The 19,629-nt window shown below is 38.0% G+C and overlaps 3 protein-coding genes across 6 annotated transcripts; 1 reads left to right on the top strand and 2 right to left on the bottom strand.

The window, feature by feature from the left end:
* Nucleotides 1-111: 111 nt before the first annotated feature.
* LOC135676127 (uncharacterized) lies at nucleotides 112-8,362 on the bottom strand. 2 transcript variants are annotated; one of them, XM_065186975.1, is made up of 8 exons: nucleotides 8,286-8,362; nucleotides 4,658-4,928; nucleotides 4,486-4,542; nucleotides 3,919-4,095; nucleotides 3,757-3,843; nucleotides 2,735-2,799; nucleotides 661-757; nucleotides 112-488 (listed from the first exon to the last, which is right to left on the bottom strand). In XM_065186975.1, exons 1-8 carry the CDS (start codon nucleotides 8,345-8,347, stop codon nucleotides 426-428), a joined length of 879 nt encoding a protein of 292 aa, XP_065043047.1. In that variant the 5' UTR covers nucleotides 8,348-8,362; the 3' UTR covers nucleotides 112-425. The 2 variants fall into 2 exon arrangements, with proteins under 2 accessions (XP_065043047.1, XP_065043046.1); XM_065186974.1 differs by lacking the exon at nucleotides 8,286-8,362 and adding an exon at nucleotides 5,067-5,146.
* Nucleotides 5,792-7,144, top strand: LOC135676126 (mitogen-activated protein kinase kinase 9-like). The gene has a single exon (XM_065186973.1). The coding sequence runs from the start codon at nucleotides 5,892-5,894 to the stop codon at nucleotides 6,924-6,926; it is 1,035 nt and encodes a 344-aa protein (XP_065043045.1). The 5' UTR covers nucleotides 5,792-5,891; the 3' UTR covers nucleotides 6,927-7,144.
* A 1,939-nt stretch (nucleotides 8,363-10,301) lies between the features above and the next one.
* On the bottom strand, nucleotides 10,302-15,546 carry LOC103987534 (microtubule-associated protein 70-1). 3 transcript variants are annotated; one of them, XM_065186971.1, is made up of 12 exons: nucleotides 15,378-15,546; nucleotides 15,053-15,295; nucleotides 14,873-14,958; nucleotides 14,275-14,340; nucleotides 14,016-14,186; nucleotides 13,265-13,435; nucleotides 12,990-13,145; nucleotides 12,717-12,863; nucleotides 12,475-12,546; nucleotides 11,870-12,391; nucleotides 11,596-11,783; nucleotides 10,302-10,745 (listed from the first exon to the last, which is right to left on the bottom strand). In XM_065186971.1, the coding sequence occupies exons 2-12, from the start codon at nucleotides 15,210-15,212 to the stop codon at nucleotides 10,709-10,711; spliced, it is 1,776 nt and encodes a 591-aa protein (XP_065043043.1). In that variant the 5' UTR covers nucleotides 15,213-15,295; nucleotides 15,378-15,546; the 3' UTR covers nucleotides 10,302-10,708. The 3 variants fall into 3 exon arrangements, with proteins under 3 accessions (XP_065043043.1, XP_018682364.2, XP_009404137.2); XM_018826819.2 differs by having other exon boundaries at nucleotides 15,053-15,279; XM_009405862.3 differs by having other exon boundaries at nucleotides 15,053-15,546.
* Between the last annotated feature and the right edge of the window lie 4,083 nt (nucleotides 15,547-19,629).

Below are 19,629 nucleotides of genomic sequence, written 5' to 3'. Positions count from 1 at the left end.
TGCAAAGTATATAGTCAAAACACTTCCTTGGAATGTCACATGACAACAATCAGTGAAATTTAAACAGGATTAAAAAAAAACAATTGGAAGCTTTGGATGAACATCCCGATGTACCAAAAATAACATCTCAAATGCATTTTGCAAATTAAACAGAAAGGACAATGACAGTCAGTGAGTTTACAAAGGACCAAGAAAGAATCCTTACAAAAGCCTTGGACAAACTTACCAACGCACTGCTTTCACAATCATTCTCACAATTAGTTTTATGTGAAAAGTGAAACTATGTACAGCTTCGCAAGTACGAAATTGTTGTTTTTTAAGGGACATATTTGTGAAATGAGTTATTGTAATGATTGGCTACCCATAAATAATCGCCGACGTGGAAGTCGCAGCAACACCATCAGAGTCATCCTATATATCTGAAGCTAGATATTCTTTGCTGGATGATCAATAGATCCAAGTGTGACACCGGCCGAGTCGGAAGGGAACTGCAGGATTAAAGTTAAAGCTTCGTGTCATAAAAGAGTATAAAAGAACCTAATTCACCTACAAAGAAGATTTAGAGCATCACTGAATACCCTATACACATTACATCATAAGATGATCCATGGCATCTTAATTTTCATGCACTAATTAGATGTAGACATGGTACAATCATACCGTAAAATTTTTCAGCAGACTTGGTGGCACGGGTGGCAGGTCATCCTTTTTGGTATCCAGCTTGGAGAAAGGGGTAAAGATATCAAATGCTAGAAAGCTGTCAATAGAAAGTGAAGTTCACATCACCGATTTCATAAAGGCAAGCTCTGTTGGTCAAATGTAGCATTGGAGGAGGATCAGATTGCAGAGTGTGCCACAAGATAACCAACCAAAGGACAAGTCAAACAAAAGAATCGCATGAAGCATAAGCAAAAAATCAATATAAGTAGTAGTATTTTGTGAGATATTATGCAGGTAGATACCAGGTTATCTACTGGCTACAAATTACTAGTCAGCTCACCATCTGGAAACTTTCGAGCATGTGAATCACTGAAGGTTGGTATTAGTAAATGGGAAATATCGAACCAGGACAACATTGCACATTTCAAGCAGTAAGTCACCATCAAAGCATAAACAGCAGCATATAGTCATTTAAGCACAATAATGCATGATTTAAGCAAATGAAAATTCATGCTACAAAAATAGATGTCAGGTACTGCTCTAACAGGTATCCTTTCTGTAGTCACGTTCAAGTTCACCATCAGATACATGCTCTGAGTAGTTTCCTAGCAATTTGGTCTCCCCAATCTATGAGTAACAGGTCATGTAAATGAGCTATATATATATATGTGTATATGTATATGTATATATGTATATGTATATATATATATATATATATATATATATATGTATATATGTATAAATATATCTATATATATATGTATATATATATATATACATATATATATATATACACATATATACATTATATCTATACACACACACACACACACACACACACACTCACACACACATATATATATATATATATATATATATATATATATATATATATATATATATATATATATATATATATATATATATCTCACTTGATGACTAGGTAAGCATTTTGTGACTATAATGCAGAATGACAATCTGTAGTTGTTATTATCAGCTTTTCAGGTGCAACTGTTGTTCTGGATCCACATGGATTTCAAAATATGCAGAAACTAGATTGATACTGCCAAATTACGTTGCTGCCTAAACAAATGATGATAGTACCATCCTCTTAATTGTACTGTCAAGCAGAGACAGAAGTATCAGTCAGTTTGATAACCAACCTGTCATTGGAGTGGTATTGACCATAAGGACAGAAAAACCAGTCCAACAGAGGAAGCTGGATAGGAATTTATACCATCTGTGATGTGATTAGTTAATCGTTTCTTGATTATGATGAACTGGTGAACTACATATTGAAAGTTAATGGATTAGCTTTTTATGCTTTTAACACAATAATACATGTATAAAAAACAACTGACATACAAGTTTAATTTCTATCAAAGGCAGAATGGTTATGAAACAAATTGTTCTAGGGGGGCAGTAGATGATCGGAGTGGTACCAAAAAGATGACTAATATCAGCTTGGGCATTGGAGCAACAACAACAAAGAACTTACCCATGTAGCACATATTCTTCAGACGCCCAATAGTTAGGCGATTACAGCTAGCAGTTGTTTTTGAGTTAATAATTTTCAGAATGTAGCATTAGAACATGGATCTCCATTAGTTTTCCATCTCAAGTCAGATTCAACATTCACGTCTGAAGCAGAATACAACATAGGCAATAGTTTTTGCCTTTGATAACTTCCATTGCATAGCATTCACCTCAGCTGTCCATTATTTGGCATCTTGTCAATTAAAGTCAAAAATCTTATAGGCACTATTTATAACAGAGTGACAATGTGCCAACTATATCAAATACCAATCATGGGGATTTTGAACTAACACAGCACATCTGGCCATGTGCCATGCATAATTTTCAAATCAGGCAAATGTATGCACATGTGCCCAGCACACAGATCGAATTGCCAACATATGCATGTATCTAGAACGATTATGGCAGAGCCACAGCACAGTTATGCACACTTCAATATGTATCAATGTGGTTGGCATCAGAGGCAAGCATCAAGTGCATGAAATCAACCGATGTAGTCATGCTTAAGAAAAAAAAACTAGATACAAACACTACGCACCTGTCATCAGAATCTTTTGGTGCTTCTAGAATCTTCTCCAAGAACATGTCTTGCCTTGGATAACCCTAGAATGGTAAAATTAGCAAGTGAAATCATGGTATTGCATATATTCCATCAGGAATTCATATCACAAATAGCATTCTATAGTGAGAAAACACTTAATAGAAGATACAAAAGAAGCATACTACTTGGTGCTATATAGGTGTTGAAAAGCAAGAAATTACTTCATTTACAGATATGTTATAAAAGAAAAGAATGAACATTGAAACATGTTGTGCATATTTATTTACAACATTTGTCTAGCTTGGCATATTAAGTTTTACCTAGCACTAAAGTGCGTAAAGATATTTGAATGGAAACATTTTGATGCTTCATAGTTCATACATGGAATTTTTGCAGTTCTCATGAGATATTCGCAAGAAAGTTACCGACCTTCCCCAGCAGACCAATAAATTAGGATGACTGATTGAACATCACTGGCTGTTATCCACCCAAGATTAAATTCTGGTAACTTAAGATAATTTTAGATAGAGAAAGTACATAAAAGACGAAGCAAACAATGCACAGCATTAAAGGAACTACATATGCACGTTAGCCATCCACGAGTCTTAAATCATGAAAAATGACTTAGGGTGATTGATACAATCTAAGAAAACAATGTCTGCACTAATGAAGATGGTCAAGAAACTTCATACTGGAGGTGCTAGAAGAATAGAGTGAAAAAACTGCAGCAAATGAAAGATATGCTCACCCTCATTTTAACTGAGGTCTTAGCCCTCTAGTATCTTAGCCATATGCCTCTGTAAATGTAAGAACAGGACAGAGTCTTGTATGTATTTTGCAACAATTCCTTGCATGTTTTAGTTTGAGTGTGATCCTTGATAATCTCATTTAAAACAAATGGCTCATTTGATTGAACAAGATGAAAAGCTATAAATGCTAAAATAGCTGACAGACTAGAATAATCATCATAAAATGCAAGGCTAAGACAAGAAGTGAAATAGAGCTTCTTTCTTATCTACCTTTGCCTCAGTCTCCTTTAAAGGGTATCCAATATTTTGTTCAGAAAAAAACTGAAAGAGTTCAAGTGTTCCATCTGCACCAAATTCCTGCTAAATCAATTGTATGAGGAATGGGACCTAAAACCAGAATTGATGCTAAACTGTGAAAAAGAAAATTGATACCCTATTCAATCCTCCATTCACTAACAAATTTGCAACCGAAGACCCTTCATCGGCATCTCCACCATGATATGGAAATAAGGGTCGGAAGTCCTCTTCTTGAATAGAGCTGGATGGATATCGGGATGGTGACTTGATCGTCAATGCTTGCTCAGAACGAGACAGCACATCTATTTGAGCCTATAAAGCAAAATTCCATGTTCATACAACAGATTAGAGCTAAATTGGATCGATAAGATTAAGCTTAATTGACAATGTGAGCATACAAATTTCTATTTATATTGCATTGCCTTCTAATGTCTAATATGTGAAAGAAAATGGTAAAGATAATAAATACAAGATATATTTATACACTGCCATGACTGTCCAGGCAACACGATGGGAATTTCGGATTACTTAGGGCTTCGAAAACTACACACGACACTGCTACCACTCGCCCAATAACTCTTACCAAATCCAAGAAACCGCAAAATAGAGAGAGAAAGAGAGAGAGAGAGAGAGAGAGAGAGAGAGAGAGAGAGAGGTCTTGATTTATGGAAGTCATAGTGAAGATGAGATAGGAACGATTACTTTGGCTAACTGGATCCTCCGAGATATCTCCGTCAGCTTATCTCGTTCCTCTCCTGCCTGAAAGAACAAAATCGACATGAGAAGAAAATAGAACGAATCACGAATCCAATAAGAGACGAAACAAAACAAGCGACTAGGAAGCAAGATTGAACGGATGAAAAGGGGAGGAAACCCTTCGCGAGATGGTGTCGAAGACGCGGTCGGCGGCGCGTTGGAGATCGAGGAGGGATCGGCCGAGCTGCCTGTAGCTCTCCACGTAGCTCTCCCGCTTCCGGTTCCCCTCTTCCTCCGACACCCGCAGCATTCTCTCTCTATCGCCTCTCTCTCGATCCCGATCGCGATCTCGTCGGCCAAGAGCCGTGGATGGGCCGGACGATGTGGCCGGGCCAGCCCACATCTTTCGCTTAAGCGCCGCAAGTGAAGTCTCCATGTAGTATCTCCACCTGTATGTATTATTTATTTACAGTATCATTTACTCAGCTTGGACTTTATATATTCTCAGTAGAAACAAAAAAAAAAAAATGTCACAAGTAATTTACTTGCTCTCTTTAATATATACACTCATGAAGACACCAACTTACTTTAATGGATTGGGGGGGAGGCTTGGCCGAGAAGGGAACACTGGGCTATTAGTAGGAAATGCCATTGTGGCATCCAAGCAACTTGGGATGGTCAAGCTCAAAGCCTCTGCAGCGTAGAGGAGCCGTGAAGAAAAACAACAAAGTCAATCTTTTTTGGTCGGTTATCCGCAGGAACAAAGATGATGCAACACATGAGCTCAATCCCTGTGATGTCCGGTCTCCCTCCCTGGTATTAGTCTGTACCAAGTGGCTTACCTCCCCAGCTGTCTCCCAATGGCCTATAGGGGCGGTGCGGAGGAAACTGTTGGATTCCACGTACCCTTTACATAGAGCGAGAGTGAGGATGACCGAAGGTGTTGGTAAACGCCTTATTTGAGGGGGATGTGCCGCGCTGGCATCAGTGGTTTTCCAGCACTTTGCCCGGCTTGCTTGCTGGATAAGGAATAATTTTGTTTATTTTGTGGCAGAAAATTTCCTGGGGAATCCCAGAGGATTCCGAAGACGCAAGAAATTACCTCGACGTGTCTACATCCATCGAGCGTACGAGTTCCACACACCGTGCCCAGCGGACCCATTCACCACTCCGCCACTGTCACCTCAAGGTGCCACCAAGCAACTATCAGGGATCATCCCAACAAATCCCACACATCAGCTCACCGTCGGTGCCGACGTACACACGCGTTTCCTATACCGCTCACCCTTTATAGAAGTCTCGCCTCTGGACACAGTGTCCTTCTAATCCAAGACCATATCACTCCCCTTGATAGAAGAAGCCTTCTCGATTCCCTTGGTCTTATCCAAGACCATAACGCTCTCCAATCGCCCATGGCCCTTGTCCGCGAGCGCCGGCTCCCTCACCTCAATCTCACCGTTGAACTCCCCGTTCCCGCCGCCGCTGACTGCCGCCTCCGCTTTCCCGTGTCGCCGCAGCGGTGCTCCACCTCTTATGCAGCCACCGACGACGCGGAGTTCCGGCTGTCGGAGTTCGAGAAGCTCCGGGTCCTCGGCCACGGCAATGGGGGCACCGTCTACGAGGTACGCCACCGCGTCACCGCCGCGGTGTACGCCCTCAAGGTGGTGCACACCGACACCGCCGACGCCTCCCTCCGCCGCCAGGTGTACCGCGAGGTCGATATCCTCCGCCGCGCCGCCGGCTCCGACCGCGTTGTCCGCTTCCACGGCATGGCCCCGACGCCCTCCGGGGACGTTGCTCTGCTCCTGGAACACATGGACGGCGGCTCCCTCGACGCCTTGCTTCGCCGCCGCGGCTACCGCCCTTTCCCGGAGCCTGCCCTCGCGGCCGTCGCCCGCCAGGCACTCCTCGGCCTCGCCGATCTCCACTCCCGCCAGATCGTCCACCGCGACATCAAGCCTGCGAACCTCCTCATCAACGCCGCCGGCGAGGTCAAGATCGCCGACTTCGGCGTGGGCAAGGTGCTTCGGCGGTCGCTGGACCCCTGCGACTCCTATGTGGGGACGTGCGCGTACATGAGCCCGGAGCGGTTCGACTCGGAGTCGTACGGTGGGGACTACGACCCCTACGCGGCCGACGTGTGGAGCTTAGGGCTGGCGGTGCTGGAGCTGCACCGGGGACACTTCCCGTTGCTCCCTAAGGGGGCGCGGCTGGACTGGGCGGCGCTGATGGTGGTGATTTGCTTCGGGGAGGCGGCTAGGGCTGTGCCGGAGGGGGCAGCGTCTAGCGAGTTCCGGGGGTTCCTAGATTGCTGCCTGCAGAAGGAGAGCAGGAAGCGGTGGTCGGTGGCAGAACTCCTGGGCCACCCCTTCGTGGCCGCGGATTACCGGGCTGAGTCAGAGAAGGCGCTGCAGGACCTGCTGCACGAGGAAATGGACGAGTCGTGACTCAGCGGCGCCCGTGGACTCGCCCGAGTTGGTTGGGAATCCTGGGATTTGTCGAGTCTTGTGTACATAATAGTGGAGTAGTTATATCGGTTGGGGAGACCTGGTTGGTTTGTCCACCATTTGCCTAACAATAATGGAGTAGTTGGGCACTCAAACCATCTATAAAGTTTGATTATAGGATGCTAATCAAAAACCCAATTGAAGATTATTCGAACCAATCAAGGATTACTAGAACCAAATTTTAGAAGGTAATGTCCATATCTTTAAAAGTTTGATTTACTGCCTTGAGAGTAAATTGAATGTCATGAAGTCCATATCTTGGATTCAAATCTCATCTTCATCAGTTAAGTAATGATCTTAATTTTTTTTATATTTGAGCATCTTGTACATTATTTAATGATTTTAAAAAAAAAACATAGGTTTCTAAACTTGAAACCTATGTTTTAATGAACTAGCTATAAGTGGGTTAAATGGATCCAATTGCCCAAAAAAAAAGTTTAAGAATTATATGGAAGAAAAAGAAAAGTGGCATACCCTTTTACATAATTGACCAGGAAAAAAAATCCTTTTTTGAGTTTTTTCTAGGATGATACCCCTTTTCATGATTTCTAAACAGTCATATCTTGGATTCAAATCTCATTTAAGTATGAACTAGCTAAGTGGGTTAAATGGATCCAATTGCCCAAAAAACATTTGAAACACTGAAAGAAAAAAGTTTAAGAAATTATATGCAAGAAAAGGAAAAGTGGCATACCCTTTTACATAATTGACCAGGAAAAAAATCCTTTTTTGAGTTTTTTCTAGGATGATACCCCTTTTCATAATTTCTAAACAGTCATCTCTTATTTCTAATGTTTCAAAAATACCCTTTAAAAAACCTATCTTTTTTTTCACCCAAATCCAAAAAACTTTCCCATCAACTGTTTAAACTAACCCATAAAACACTGTATAGTATTTTAAAAATATTGTAGAGTATTTTTATTTTTAAAAACACTATATAGTCTTTTTGAACCAGCCTTATAGTGTTTTTTATCCCCAAAAAACACTGTAAGGCTAGTTCAAAAACACTCTATAGTGTTTTCGAAATAAATATTGATGTCACAATGTTTTTGAAACAAAAACACTATATAGTATTTTTAAAACAAAAATAATCTATAATATTTTTAAAACAAAAGCACCATCAGCAGTTGACAAAAAAAAAAAACTTTTTGAATTTGGGAGAAAAAAAATACATGGCAGCTTCTGGAAGGCATTATTGAAAATTTTGAAATAAAGGATGATTGTTTGAGAATTATGAAAAGAGTACCATCCGAAAAATAATTCAAAAAAAAATGATAATTTCACGAGCAATTGCCTTACCTTCTTTTTTTCCGAAAATACAGTGATCGTTTTCCAAACTCCAAGCAAATGATCCATGGCATGCTTTAGAACGTACCTCGCTGGTCGTCGTGGATAATAAAACTGTATCAATAAACTAGCGAGACTTGCCTCTTAGTTCAGAATAATAAGTATGGATCATACAGACACTAAATTTGTATAATAAGTTTAGATCATATAACTAGTTCTTGATGAGGCAAGAATGCTAGTGCCTTTACGTAAAATTAAAATCTAAAATGCAACTGGAAATTAATATGGAAATCTTCTTGTTTCTATGCAAATGTTGCCTACCGGCACTGTTGTTTCTACAGCTTATGAAGTGCCTGAACTATGCCAATCATATTTTAAAGTAAAGTAAACTGATTTATTAGTAAGAGATTTACCTCTAAAATCTGAAAGCTGATGAACAACCCATGAGCTGATATCAAAGATGCCTTGTCCAAGTCGTTGAGGATCAAGAATGATAACAATATTTTCATTTCCATTCTCCATATCTTTCATAACACTGCAGAGCATTGAAGATGACAAGTTATTAACATATCCAACTCTCTCATGTTAGATAGCTATATAAATCTTTATTATTGAAAGAAAAATAAAATGAAAACTATAGCCAGGTAAAGAAATTATGGGTGTCATATGAATGAAATTTGTTTAGAATATGAAGCCTTAACTTTGGGGGTCCATCTCTTAAAAATAAACTCTTTAGTGGGTTTAAAAGTTATGCAACTTCATTCACATCTTGTTCATCATTCTAATGTGCCAAGTAGGTTTAACCATTTGCTTTATTATCAAATCGTTTCATGAAGCACCACAATGTCCCTAAATATAGTAGTTATAGTCGATTTAGTCCAGTTTGCATTATGCAGCTAAAAGATCTATTAAAGGAAAACTAATAAGAATTAAAATCCAAGTCATCTTAAATTCATATAGGGTTGTTTTCACCTTGCAATGGCTTTGTCCAAGTAATATTACCATAAGCTCTAACAAGAGAACAATGAAGAATTGTTAAATTCCTTGCAATTTTCAATAAAAGAATGAAAGCAACAAATACATTAAGATTATTTCTGTTGTGATTTTTGTAAACAATAATTTGTTCATTCAAAATCTGGTTTCCCAATTCAGTGGGAGCTATTCTGGAGTAAACTTGTCACATGTAGATAGATACTCTGATTTCCCAACACTCCTGATATCGAAAAAACAAAATCTCTCAACCTCTACGACTGTCAAGCCTGTAAAACATTGTGATGATTAAAAGTGCAAGGCCCATGGTTAATGATGATACTATCCAAACCAAACTAGAATGGCGAAGGGAAGGGGTTAGATCAACGGTGCAGGGAGAGCGAGAGATACCAGTCGTCCGACGACGGGGATCGAGTAAACGGCTTTCATGAGAGAGCCGTCGCCGCGGTTGTCGCCCAAGCAAGATCAAGCAGGCCAATCCGGCCATTAATAGGCGCCATTTCTTGGGAGAAAGACATGACCGAAAAGACGCGATGGGCGATATATATGAGGAGGGAGGGAAATTAAGTAAATGGTTCACCGGGTACGAAGCCCTAAAAATTCATCCATCTCGCTTGTGGGTTTAAATCTCAATCGTCCATTTTTCAAGACAATAATAAATATTATAAAATAATTTTATAATCATATTTAACTAATTATTCCATTAAATTATCAAATCTAGCATATTTCAAAACCCAAATTTACATATGCTGTCGTGATATATACATTATTGACATCAATTGATTTTTTTTATTTATATTAATGCTTTAAAAGCTATTATAGTAATAAAAAAATAAACTACCCCATGATTCCGACGGGTCAGGTCTACGAACTGAGATGTCTCACGTCTTAGTTTAAGAAGGTCGCCAAGGCGATCATGAAAAGTGTCTACGACACTCGATTCAATATGGCGGGTTCTACTAAACACCATTTGGCTTATGCGAAGCACGAGCTTTGCCCAAAAGATCTAACACAAACTTTAGCAAGAACTACCTAAAATCAAGACCGACCAACACAAATATGAAACAAATATGGACTTACATAATATTCACATCCTTGGAAAATAAGCAAAACAAAAAAACCACAACACTGAGGCGATTGCAAAATGCCGAATAACAAAGATAGAGCAGGCTATACAAACAAATAAGGCATTGGCCTACCAAAATGACAGGTCTTTTAAGTTAGAAAACCCAACAATCACTTGCAGAAGGCAACTACAGTCGATGTCAGCTGCAAACAGACCTGAGTCTCCCAGATGAGCTCCCTAACAAATTGTTGCGAGGTCGTCTGGTGCTGGTCTTGATGAAGAAATCAACAGCAAGCATATGAAGATGAAAAATACATAAGAAGAAAGTAGCCTTATGCTGAATCTCTTCTTGATTTTGTTCATGTTTCTTATTTTCTTGTCATAGGTTGCGCATCAACCCACTTCGAGGGACAGCCCTGAAGTCAGAACAGAATTATGTGACAATTAGCAATTTTACGTCCACCCCAACATTTCGGGTTCAAACAAATAATGTTTTGTGAATGGGTCATGAAAGTATACGACAACATCTGTTACCATCTTAGCAAGTATCAACAGTAAACTCATTAATGGGTTATCAACATGAATTGTGATATTGTATTTTTCTTTTTGAACAAAAAGCATCACCGTATTAAACACAGTCGAGGTGAAAATTGGTAAGTCCATGTTTCGTCTTAGACAAAAAAAGACATTACTTGGAATCATAAAATATATGAAATACCTCGAATCCTAAAAAATTTGTTAACAGCAAAGGATTGACCTGATGCCCTAGTTATCATAATGATTTAATTTAAGCAATGTAATTTTTTATCAAATCTTAATCAAAACAGAGATGACAAATGCCACCTGCATAAACAGCATTCATTATTCCATTGAATTCAAATTTAGCATATTGCAAAACTTAAATTTACATATTCTGTTGGTTTAATTTAACTAAATATGGAGATATAATATGCTGAAACCTACTATAAATAAATGAAGAAAATAGCCAGAAGAAAAACTAAGATATCAAACATACTATACATTTTATATCACGATAAACAAATAACTGGAAATGAATGGTACATGTTAAGTGTAAAAAGTGAGTGCCTGAGCATGCCACTATGAGATTTTAATCCTGAGCCTGATTATAACTAATGATTCTCCATTATTCAGCTGTTACAATAGTAGAATAAAGACCAAAATCATCAAAAGTTAATAATATGCAGTAAGAAGAACTTGACCAATTGATATAAAATGTGATTTTCTAAGAACATCTACTTGTCATACCTTCCTGGTGGCAGCTGAGAACTATTGGCCGGACCCTTGGAACCACCAAGTCGCTTAGACTTGTTATCTTGTTCTTTCTCCACTCGCATAGCAGCCACTTCTTTCTCCATTGCAGCCACTTCTCTTCTCATCTTTTTTGCCTCCACTTCCATTGCTTTAGTCAACATATCAACTTTCTTGGCCAGCATCTGATTTAGAATATTCACAGCAGAATTTACAAGAGTTTGGAAATGGCAGAAGGATTATCTTACAGTGATGTTAACAGAGCACTTACCTCAATCGCATCATCCTTGTCTTTTAAGCTTTGGTCCTTCTCATGGCATGCTTTCCTCAGTGTAATTACCTCCTTCTGCAACATGTCATACAATAGTCCAGAGACACAATCATCTGAGTCAACATTAGGGAAATCATTGGTCTTCTCATCTGGAATTTTCTTCCAACTTTCATGTGTTACACCATCTCCAGTTGCATCAGAAGATCTGTTCAGTGACAAGCCTGCACCAGTCAAAAGGACTTTGCTACGGTCCAACGATCTAGTGCCACCATCAAATGACTTGGATGCTCCTTTGGCATGTTTGAGAACTGTGCTACTAGAAACAGAAGATCTCATCTGAAAAGATGGTCTCTTTGAAAGGAAGCCATTTACACTCTTAGGAACATTATCAACTCCACCAAGGGACTGACGACGTGAAGGACCATTGCTTACACTCTTCCCCTCTATGGTCGTGCGGTAAGTACCACTAGCCGACATTCTCGATCCATCTTCTAAAACCTTGAGCCGTAACTGAAACTTCTCCTGAAATGTCAGAAAAATTGCAACCTCATATGCTTTAATCACTTGAATATAAAAATGTTAAGTATTTGAAGGAAAATCACTACTTTTAACTGAGCTTCGGATCTTGCAGTACGTTCTGCTATAACAAGCTTATCTCGAAGTTGCTGCATTTCACCCTGCAAAACCATGTAAGCTGATGACAATATTTTCCATGACAAGGGAAAAAAATCGAAAATGGGCATATCAAATGGAATCCTGCAAACAGAGCAGTGTGATCTGGAACAAAAAAAAAATCCTAAACATAGCATCTGCAATGAGAAGATCATCCACAACCATTAGCACTAACCTGCATGAATCTCCGTTCCTCCAGCCACTGTTTAACAGGCATAACTTTGTCATTAGAATCTTTCCATTCGTTTGCGACTACCACTGCAACCCTATTAGCTGAAACCTTTGCCCGAGATAGTTCACGATCAAGTGTTTTCATCTCGTCCTGAATATATAACCAGAAAATTTAATAATAACAACACTATATATTTTAGATCTTATGACATAAAGTAGTTCAAATACAAAAATAGAATCCTTCTCTAACACATCACAATAAAGCCCAATATATTACATTCATCTCCTGAACTTTCCGCTGGTAATCCCTAACTGCATTTGCAGCTGCGCCACCTGCAAGAACAGCCTCTTCGAGTTCTCGCACAGTCTGGCTAAGCTTTTCAACCTCAGCAACCTTTTGACGATGCATTTTATCCAGGATCTTGTTCTCCTCCTAATCAATGAAGACAGAGGTGAGAGTGAAAATAATATAATAATAAAAATAGCATCACAGCATGCAGACGCTACCCCCATTCCACCAGTGGAGAATTATTATCATTTTTTCTTGTATACCTGACAGATCTCAATCTGTTTCATCAACTCCTGGTTCTTATTTTGTAGATCATCCACCATTGAAGCCTTTGCTAAAGCAATCTGTACAGTCCGTTCAGCTTCAAGTAGTGCAGCTTCCTTCGATTTGGTAAGACGATCTAATGCCCTGTTGTCATCCTGCAGCTTTGCAATCTGCACATAGAAGGGATGTCTTCAACAAATTCTAGCTTTTCTAGCTTCTCCTTTACAGTTGACATATACAGAACTCTAAGATGCTATGTTCAGAGAATGTAGAGCTGTAGAGCTGTCATACGCCTGACAGAAGATTTATCTCTTAGTGTCCTAGAAGCACAATACAATGGAGATATAAATGTGGAAACAGCTTTGGAGATAGTGAATATTCAGAGACATTAAAAGCATGCTCAGAATACAGAGAAATCCAACAAGTATGAGGTGTAATCTTTCATAAAAATGAAATAATGCAAAGGTTAGCAATTGGAAACTGAACAAAAAATCAACATCAGGAGATGTTCAATTGCCAGCAACACTCACATGAAGAATTTAAAATATCAATCAGATGGTTTAAAAGAAGGAACAAACAGACCACAAAAAATGTAAAAGAAAAAACTTGAGCAGATATTGCAAGAAAATTAATTTGTAGATAAACTGAATATACAAGGAAGGTGGTTCCTTAGTGCTAAACACAGGCAAAGATATCAGAGAAAAATTTATGGATGATACATTTTGCAGGAACAAGGTTTCAAAAGAGGACCTCTTGCCGAGCTAGCTTCAGCTCTGCCTCGAGGGGTGCAAGAATGGCTTCGATTGGGGGCATGTCATCATCTTTTTGAGCTGCATGGACTCTTCTAAGTGTTGCCTCTGCTGCAAACTGGGCAGCCAAAGCTGCTTTCTTCTCATCATTTATCTTCTTGATTTCAAGATTCTGCATGTTCAATTTATCATCAACCACTCCCTCATCATAGAATCATACAAATGACAGAACAGCAATAACAAGGAAATTTAGTGACTACCCTGTTCTCTAGAAGTGATTCAGTGAGCTTCAGCTTCTCATCCATCTTATTCACTTCTTCTGTTAGCTGACATAGGTGAGAAAAGATTCAGAATACAACCCACTAAGTATCTAATATCATCATTTGTTTCAGAAATTTCTTTACATATACTGGAGTGAACAAATACCGAAGACAAATGCAACAACTAGAAGGAGAAATAGATAACCTAATAAAACTTGACACTAGTTTGACTAATATAGCCATTTCTTTCCATGGTAATGCCATTTCTTGATAGCACAAACTAAGGATATAACATCAAATTACAACATAGAATCTTAGAGCACTCCATGTAGAAACCTTTTTGACAAAAGCCAGAAAGGATTCAATCATTAGAACTTCATGAACAACAAGATAGTAGTACTACAATATGAAAATAAGTGAGAAATTCACCATGTTGGTTCCGATGAGGACAAAAACAAGAAATTTTATCTTCAACAAAAATAACAATAATCACAAACTTATCAAATAACAGGATCTTAAAGAAAGATCTTAAAGAAAATTGTCTGAATACTTCCCTTCTCACAAGATGATTTAGCAGGAAGTGAAATCGACCACTCACCTCTTCGACTGCCTTCTCTCTCGCACGCTCTGACAATCTCAGAGCCTTGATCTCTGCCTGTGCCTCAGAAAATTCTCGATCTCTGTCTGCAAACCCCTCAAAAAATTCAGACAAACTTCAGTGCGAAAGCAACCAGCCAAATAAACCAGAAGAGAAAACTGCATCAAACCACATTCCCACCTCTGACTTCATTCTCGAGCCTGCAGAGCTCGACCCTCACCGGATCCGATCCGTGGAGCAGATTTATAAACTCCTCCGCCTCCAAGTTGGGCTTCATCGAGGCCCTCCGCCTCAGGGCCGACGCCGCCCTCCCTTCGATCTTGAACGACGAAGACGTCATCAGAACCGCCGATGCCTTCTGCGGCGTTGCATTTCCCACGGCGGCCTCGCCTACGAACCCCTCCGCGCTGAAATCGCACAGATCTGACATCCCGGATCTGATGCGCTCTCACATCGAAAGCAAAAGTCCCATTCAAACAAAGAGCAAAGATTTCGAAAATGCGACCTCAGCTCCGACTCGGAGAACTAGGGTTCTTCCTCACAACTCCTCTTCCATCGCGATTGAGATCTACTTTCTACGGTTTCGATCGAATCGATCGCTTGCGAAAGCAACCCTGGCTGCCTCCTCCACCTCCTCCCCGCCTCTTCCAATCGCCCTCGTTGCAAGTAATGTGGGAGAGTACTAATAATAAGTTTAACTACAGTGAAACGAAAGCGAAGTGGGCTATTTTATATTACTCCTCCTCTGTTGTTTACTTGTCCTAAACAATATATTAACGAAACGGCACCTCGCTAAATTTCCGCATGTATTCGACCTTGCGAGAAACGATCAGATCAGAGCGGAAGTAAATCCAACGGTCGATAATGAGTTCTCATGGAGAGTCGACTCTGGCGACGTGTCGTGAAGTTACCGCACTAGAGAACGAGGAGCCTCGGTGATCTCAGGGTGCCACGTAGCACAATACGTGTCTTAACGAACTCGGGGGATCGTTCAAACGAGTTCGACTCGCCTTTCGCCTTGAGTTGTTGGACGCTGGTGGGCTGTCCTACACGAGACAGCGGACAAATTTCTCACCAAACTGGTCAGTGACACGTACGTCGTCAAGATCGACATTAAAGAAAAGACATACTACTTAAAATCACTATTGTTGAACATGTTATTTCATTTGAGGAATATTTTAATAAAAAATTCATTGATAAAATCATTTACAAAATTAAAATTTACATAACTATTGCATGCTACACACAATAAATAATTTTTCAGAAATAAAAAATGATATAAGTCGAAGGATACGTACTAAACCAAATTAGAATTTGGTGTCATGAACTAAATTATATATTATAAATTATGTATTATAAATTATATATTATAAATTTAGTCCTTTGAATTTATTATGTATTATAAATTATATATTTCTACTTATTGTCATGAACTAAATTGATTTTGCTTAAATCATATGGTACTCTTGTATGTCAATTCGTAAATGATCAATCTCCCTAAAATTTTTTATAGTCTCTTAAGAACCTATAAAAAAAGAAGACATGTTAGATTAAGTATTTAACTTAAAATCAAACAAGTAGTCATTTCAGTAAATACTTGATATGCAATATAAATTATTAATATAGACTTCGCAAGCTTTAACCGATCATATGAAAAAAGGTTTCAAGTGGTCCACCGCAATTAAAAGTCTTTACAAGTGCTTACATGATACTATCGCGGAATAAGGTAGTGAACCAAACTATGCACTACCCCAAAGGCCCATCCAGTCATGTGTCACGTAAGTAGCTCTTAGGTGTTATACTGGATAATACTTTATGTCATTTTGTAAAGCTAAAAAATCCTTAAAATGACTATCTATATAAGTTATTTTTTTTTGGATAATTTTGTCTTTATATAATGACTATACAAAACTTATGTCTATAGGACTAAGAAAGCAACAAAAGATAATTGATGCTATGTAAATCATAAACAAAATAAAAAGAATCAGGCATATATAAACATTAGATCGAATATCTTTTATACAGATTTATTTATGACATTCTCCCTCATTTATTCCTTCAACAATCTTGTTAAAATCTTTGTAAACATTGTATCTCCCGCTTTTAACGAGTCTTCAATCTTTTGCTTCAGTTACAACACACCTCGTTGCTCATAGTTATTGTCTATTACTATTGTTGAGTAGTTAAACTTTAATCTATTAATGTTATTTTAACTCCTTAATTGTTATAACCCTTAAAATAACTATTTGGATGGTTTATTTTTGGATAGTTTTACCTTTGCATGATAATTGTATACAACATATGTCTATAGATTTTAGATAATTATAAAAACTAATTAAAATGGGATCGTCAAGCCTTCTAAGATTCTCTATATACTGTGTCATTAACAAAATCAAAATATATAATCATACATAAACATTATATCCAACATCTTTATGATGTCACACATGGATAAAGCATAATTCCAAGATAGTCCGTTGCCTAGTACCTCTCAAAGTCGAACAACTTTACTAAAATTGGCACACTATTGTCTAGATCTTGGGCCTTTGCCCTTAGCACATTTTTTGTTACACACAAATTCCTTTGCGGTAACTCGAATAATAACATAGTGATATATTATTCAAAAATGCATGCCTTTGTATCCTCTTGTATTATGTTAAGGCATTCTTACCCCAACTTTGCCTTTACAAGTTGAGTCGTCGTAGTCCCTCCACCAATCATTTTGTCGAAATAATATGTATGCCTCAAAGCTCCATTAAATTTTAGCATCATACAAGATGAGTTTGCTCTAGCAAAATAAGGGATTCATATAATGATATAATTTTACTTTTGTCTCTACAAGAGTTAATATTCTTAACTTTGATTTAAGGAAAGCTTCATGCCTCCACTTTATATTACATCTTCTATATCAACCAATTCCCTTCACGTGGTCTACAAACTTCATCAAGTTTTATCCAAGTTATTTTACTCTTTGGTTTGTATTGAGTTGATGATAGCCATCACGCCTACTATTTCATAAGTCAACCCTCCTTTGAGTCCAATCTCCACATCAGCTTTAAATGTGCAGTCATTTGATATTGCCTAGCATTACTCTCCCACTTAATCTTACAATACATGTACCAATGTATCACCTTGTGTGAGATTATATGATGACTCATCATCGCTTGCTTGTCCATTGAGTTTTATGAAGCTATCATTTTGAGATACCCTCTTAATATGTGGAGTCAATTGCCTATGATTCTCCTTTTGGAGAATCGAGACTTATTTCTCTTAGATATCGGTCTTATTTGAATAACTTTTCTCTTTGCGGTCTTTCATTTGGATGTTTCAAATATCATTATCCCACTGGACCACTTCGTCTTGTTAAATAAATTATGTACCACTATCAACACACTTCTTATATTGTAACTCTTTGCAAATATAACCCCACCGAGCGTCACCTCCCCCCATATTGAATTTACTATGCACTTAAACTTTTGATGGATGTGTCATTCTCATGCCGAAGATAAAATTTTCATGATTTATATTGTCAAGCTTCAATCACCTTGGGATAGTCATAGACAGTCTATCATCTACATACTAACCCTTGCATGAGTATCGAATTTTTCAAGTTAGTATTTCCCTCACTCTTGTGAGCTTTGCATAACTATTTAAATCATTGAGTACCTCATCCCTTTTTACATAGTCTCATCCTTTGCCAAACATTATGCTTACCACGAGTACCATCAAATTTGGTTATCAATTTCGAGTCGTAGCTCGAACTTAACTATCATAACTTTTATGCACCATGTGTTCTTCCTAGCTAATTTGTCCTTATAGTGTCTCTCATGTAAATAATTAACCATCTCTCATATGTTTGCTCCAATGAATGATTTTTTTCCCTATATATCTATGCTCGTTTCCCTCAAACAATTATATGTATTAGCTGCCGTCAATACAATCTCGTAAGGTCCCTCATGTGTATATGTCAAATGTTTCTAAGTGTACTTATCTTGCTCTGATACCATCTATCACAAACTTAGTTGGTTTTATCTAAGTCGTATTATCACGAACTTAACTAGTTTTAGGCATCATTGTGTATCCATCCATAAAGATATGTCTCCCCAAAAGCTCTTATAGTCTCTTAGGACCACAAAAGAGAAAACAGATTAATGAAAATATTTCATTCGGGATCTACAAGCAATAATTTCATTAAATACTTTATAGCCAACGTAAATTACAAATATGGCTATGAACTATCGTACAACAAATAGTCTAAAATAGTCTATTACAAACCAAAGTACACATAAGTACCTACATAACACAACCTTCGTTTATAATCACTATCAAAACCAATTAAAATGAGATTGCTATGCCTACTTTCAGCCTTCTATATATTGTGTAAAGCGTGAACAAAATTAAAAAAATATAAATATACATAAATATTATATCAAAAATCTCATATACAATTTTGTTTATGACAGTACGACACTCTTATATGTTTATCCGTAAAGGATCAACCTTTTCAAAACCTCATAAAGTCGGTCTGCAAAAGATAAAACGGGTCAAAAAAATATTTAACTCAAGATTTCGTAAGAAAATATTTCGACAAGCACTTTTAGATAATGTAAATTATAAATATATACTTCACAAGCAGTGCAACAAATAGTCTAAGGTAATTTACCATGGCCAAAAATCTCTATAAGTGCCTACATAATATTATTATAAAACACGATAACGAATCAACCCTAAATATTACCCTAAAGACTCATCCAACT

The sequence above is a fragment of the Musa acuminata genome, chromosome BXJ1-6, assembly GCF_036884655.1.
Source record: "Musa acuminata AAA Group cultivar baxijiao chromosome BXJ1-6, Cavendish_Baxijiao_AAA, whole genome shotgun sequence".
NCBI classification, from domain to species: domain Eukaryota; kingdom Viridiplantae; phylum Streptophyta; class Magnoliopsida; order Zingiberales; family Musaceae; genus Musa; species Musa acuminata.
This window is presented reverse-complemented; position numbering and strand designations above follow the sequence as displayed.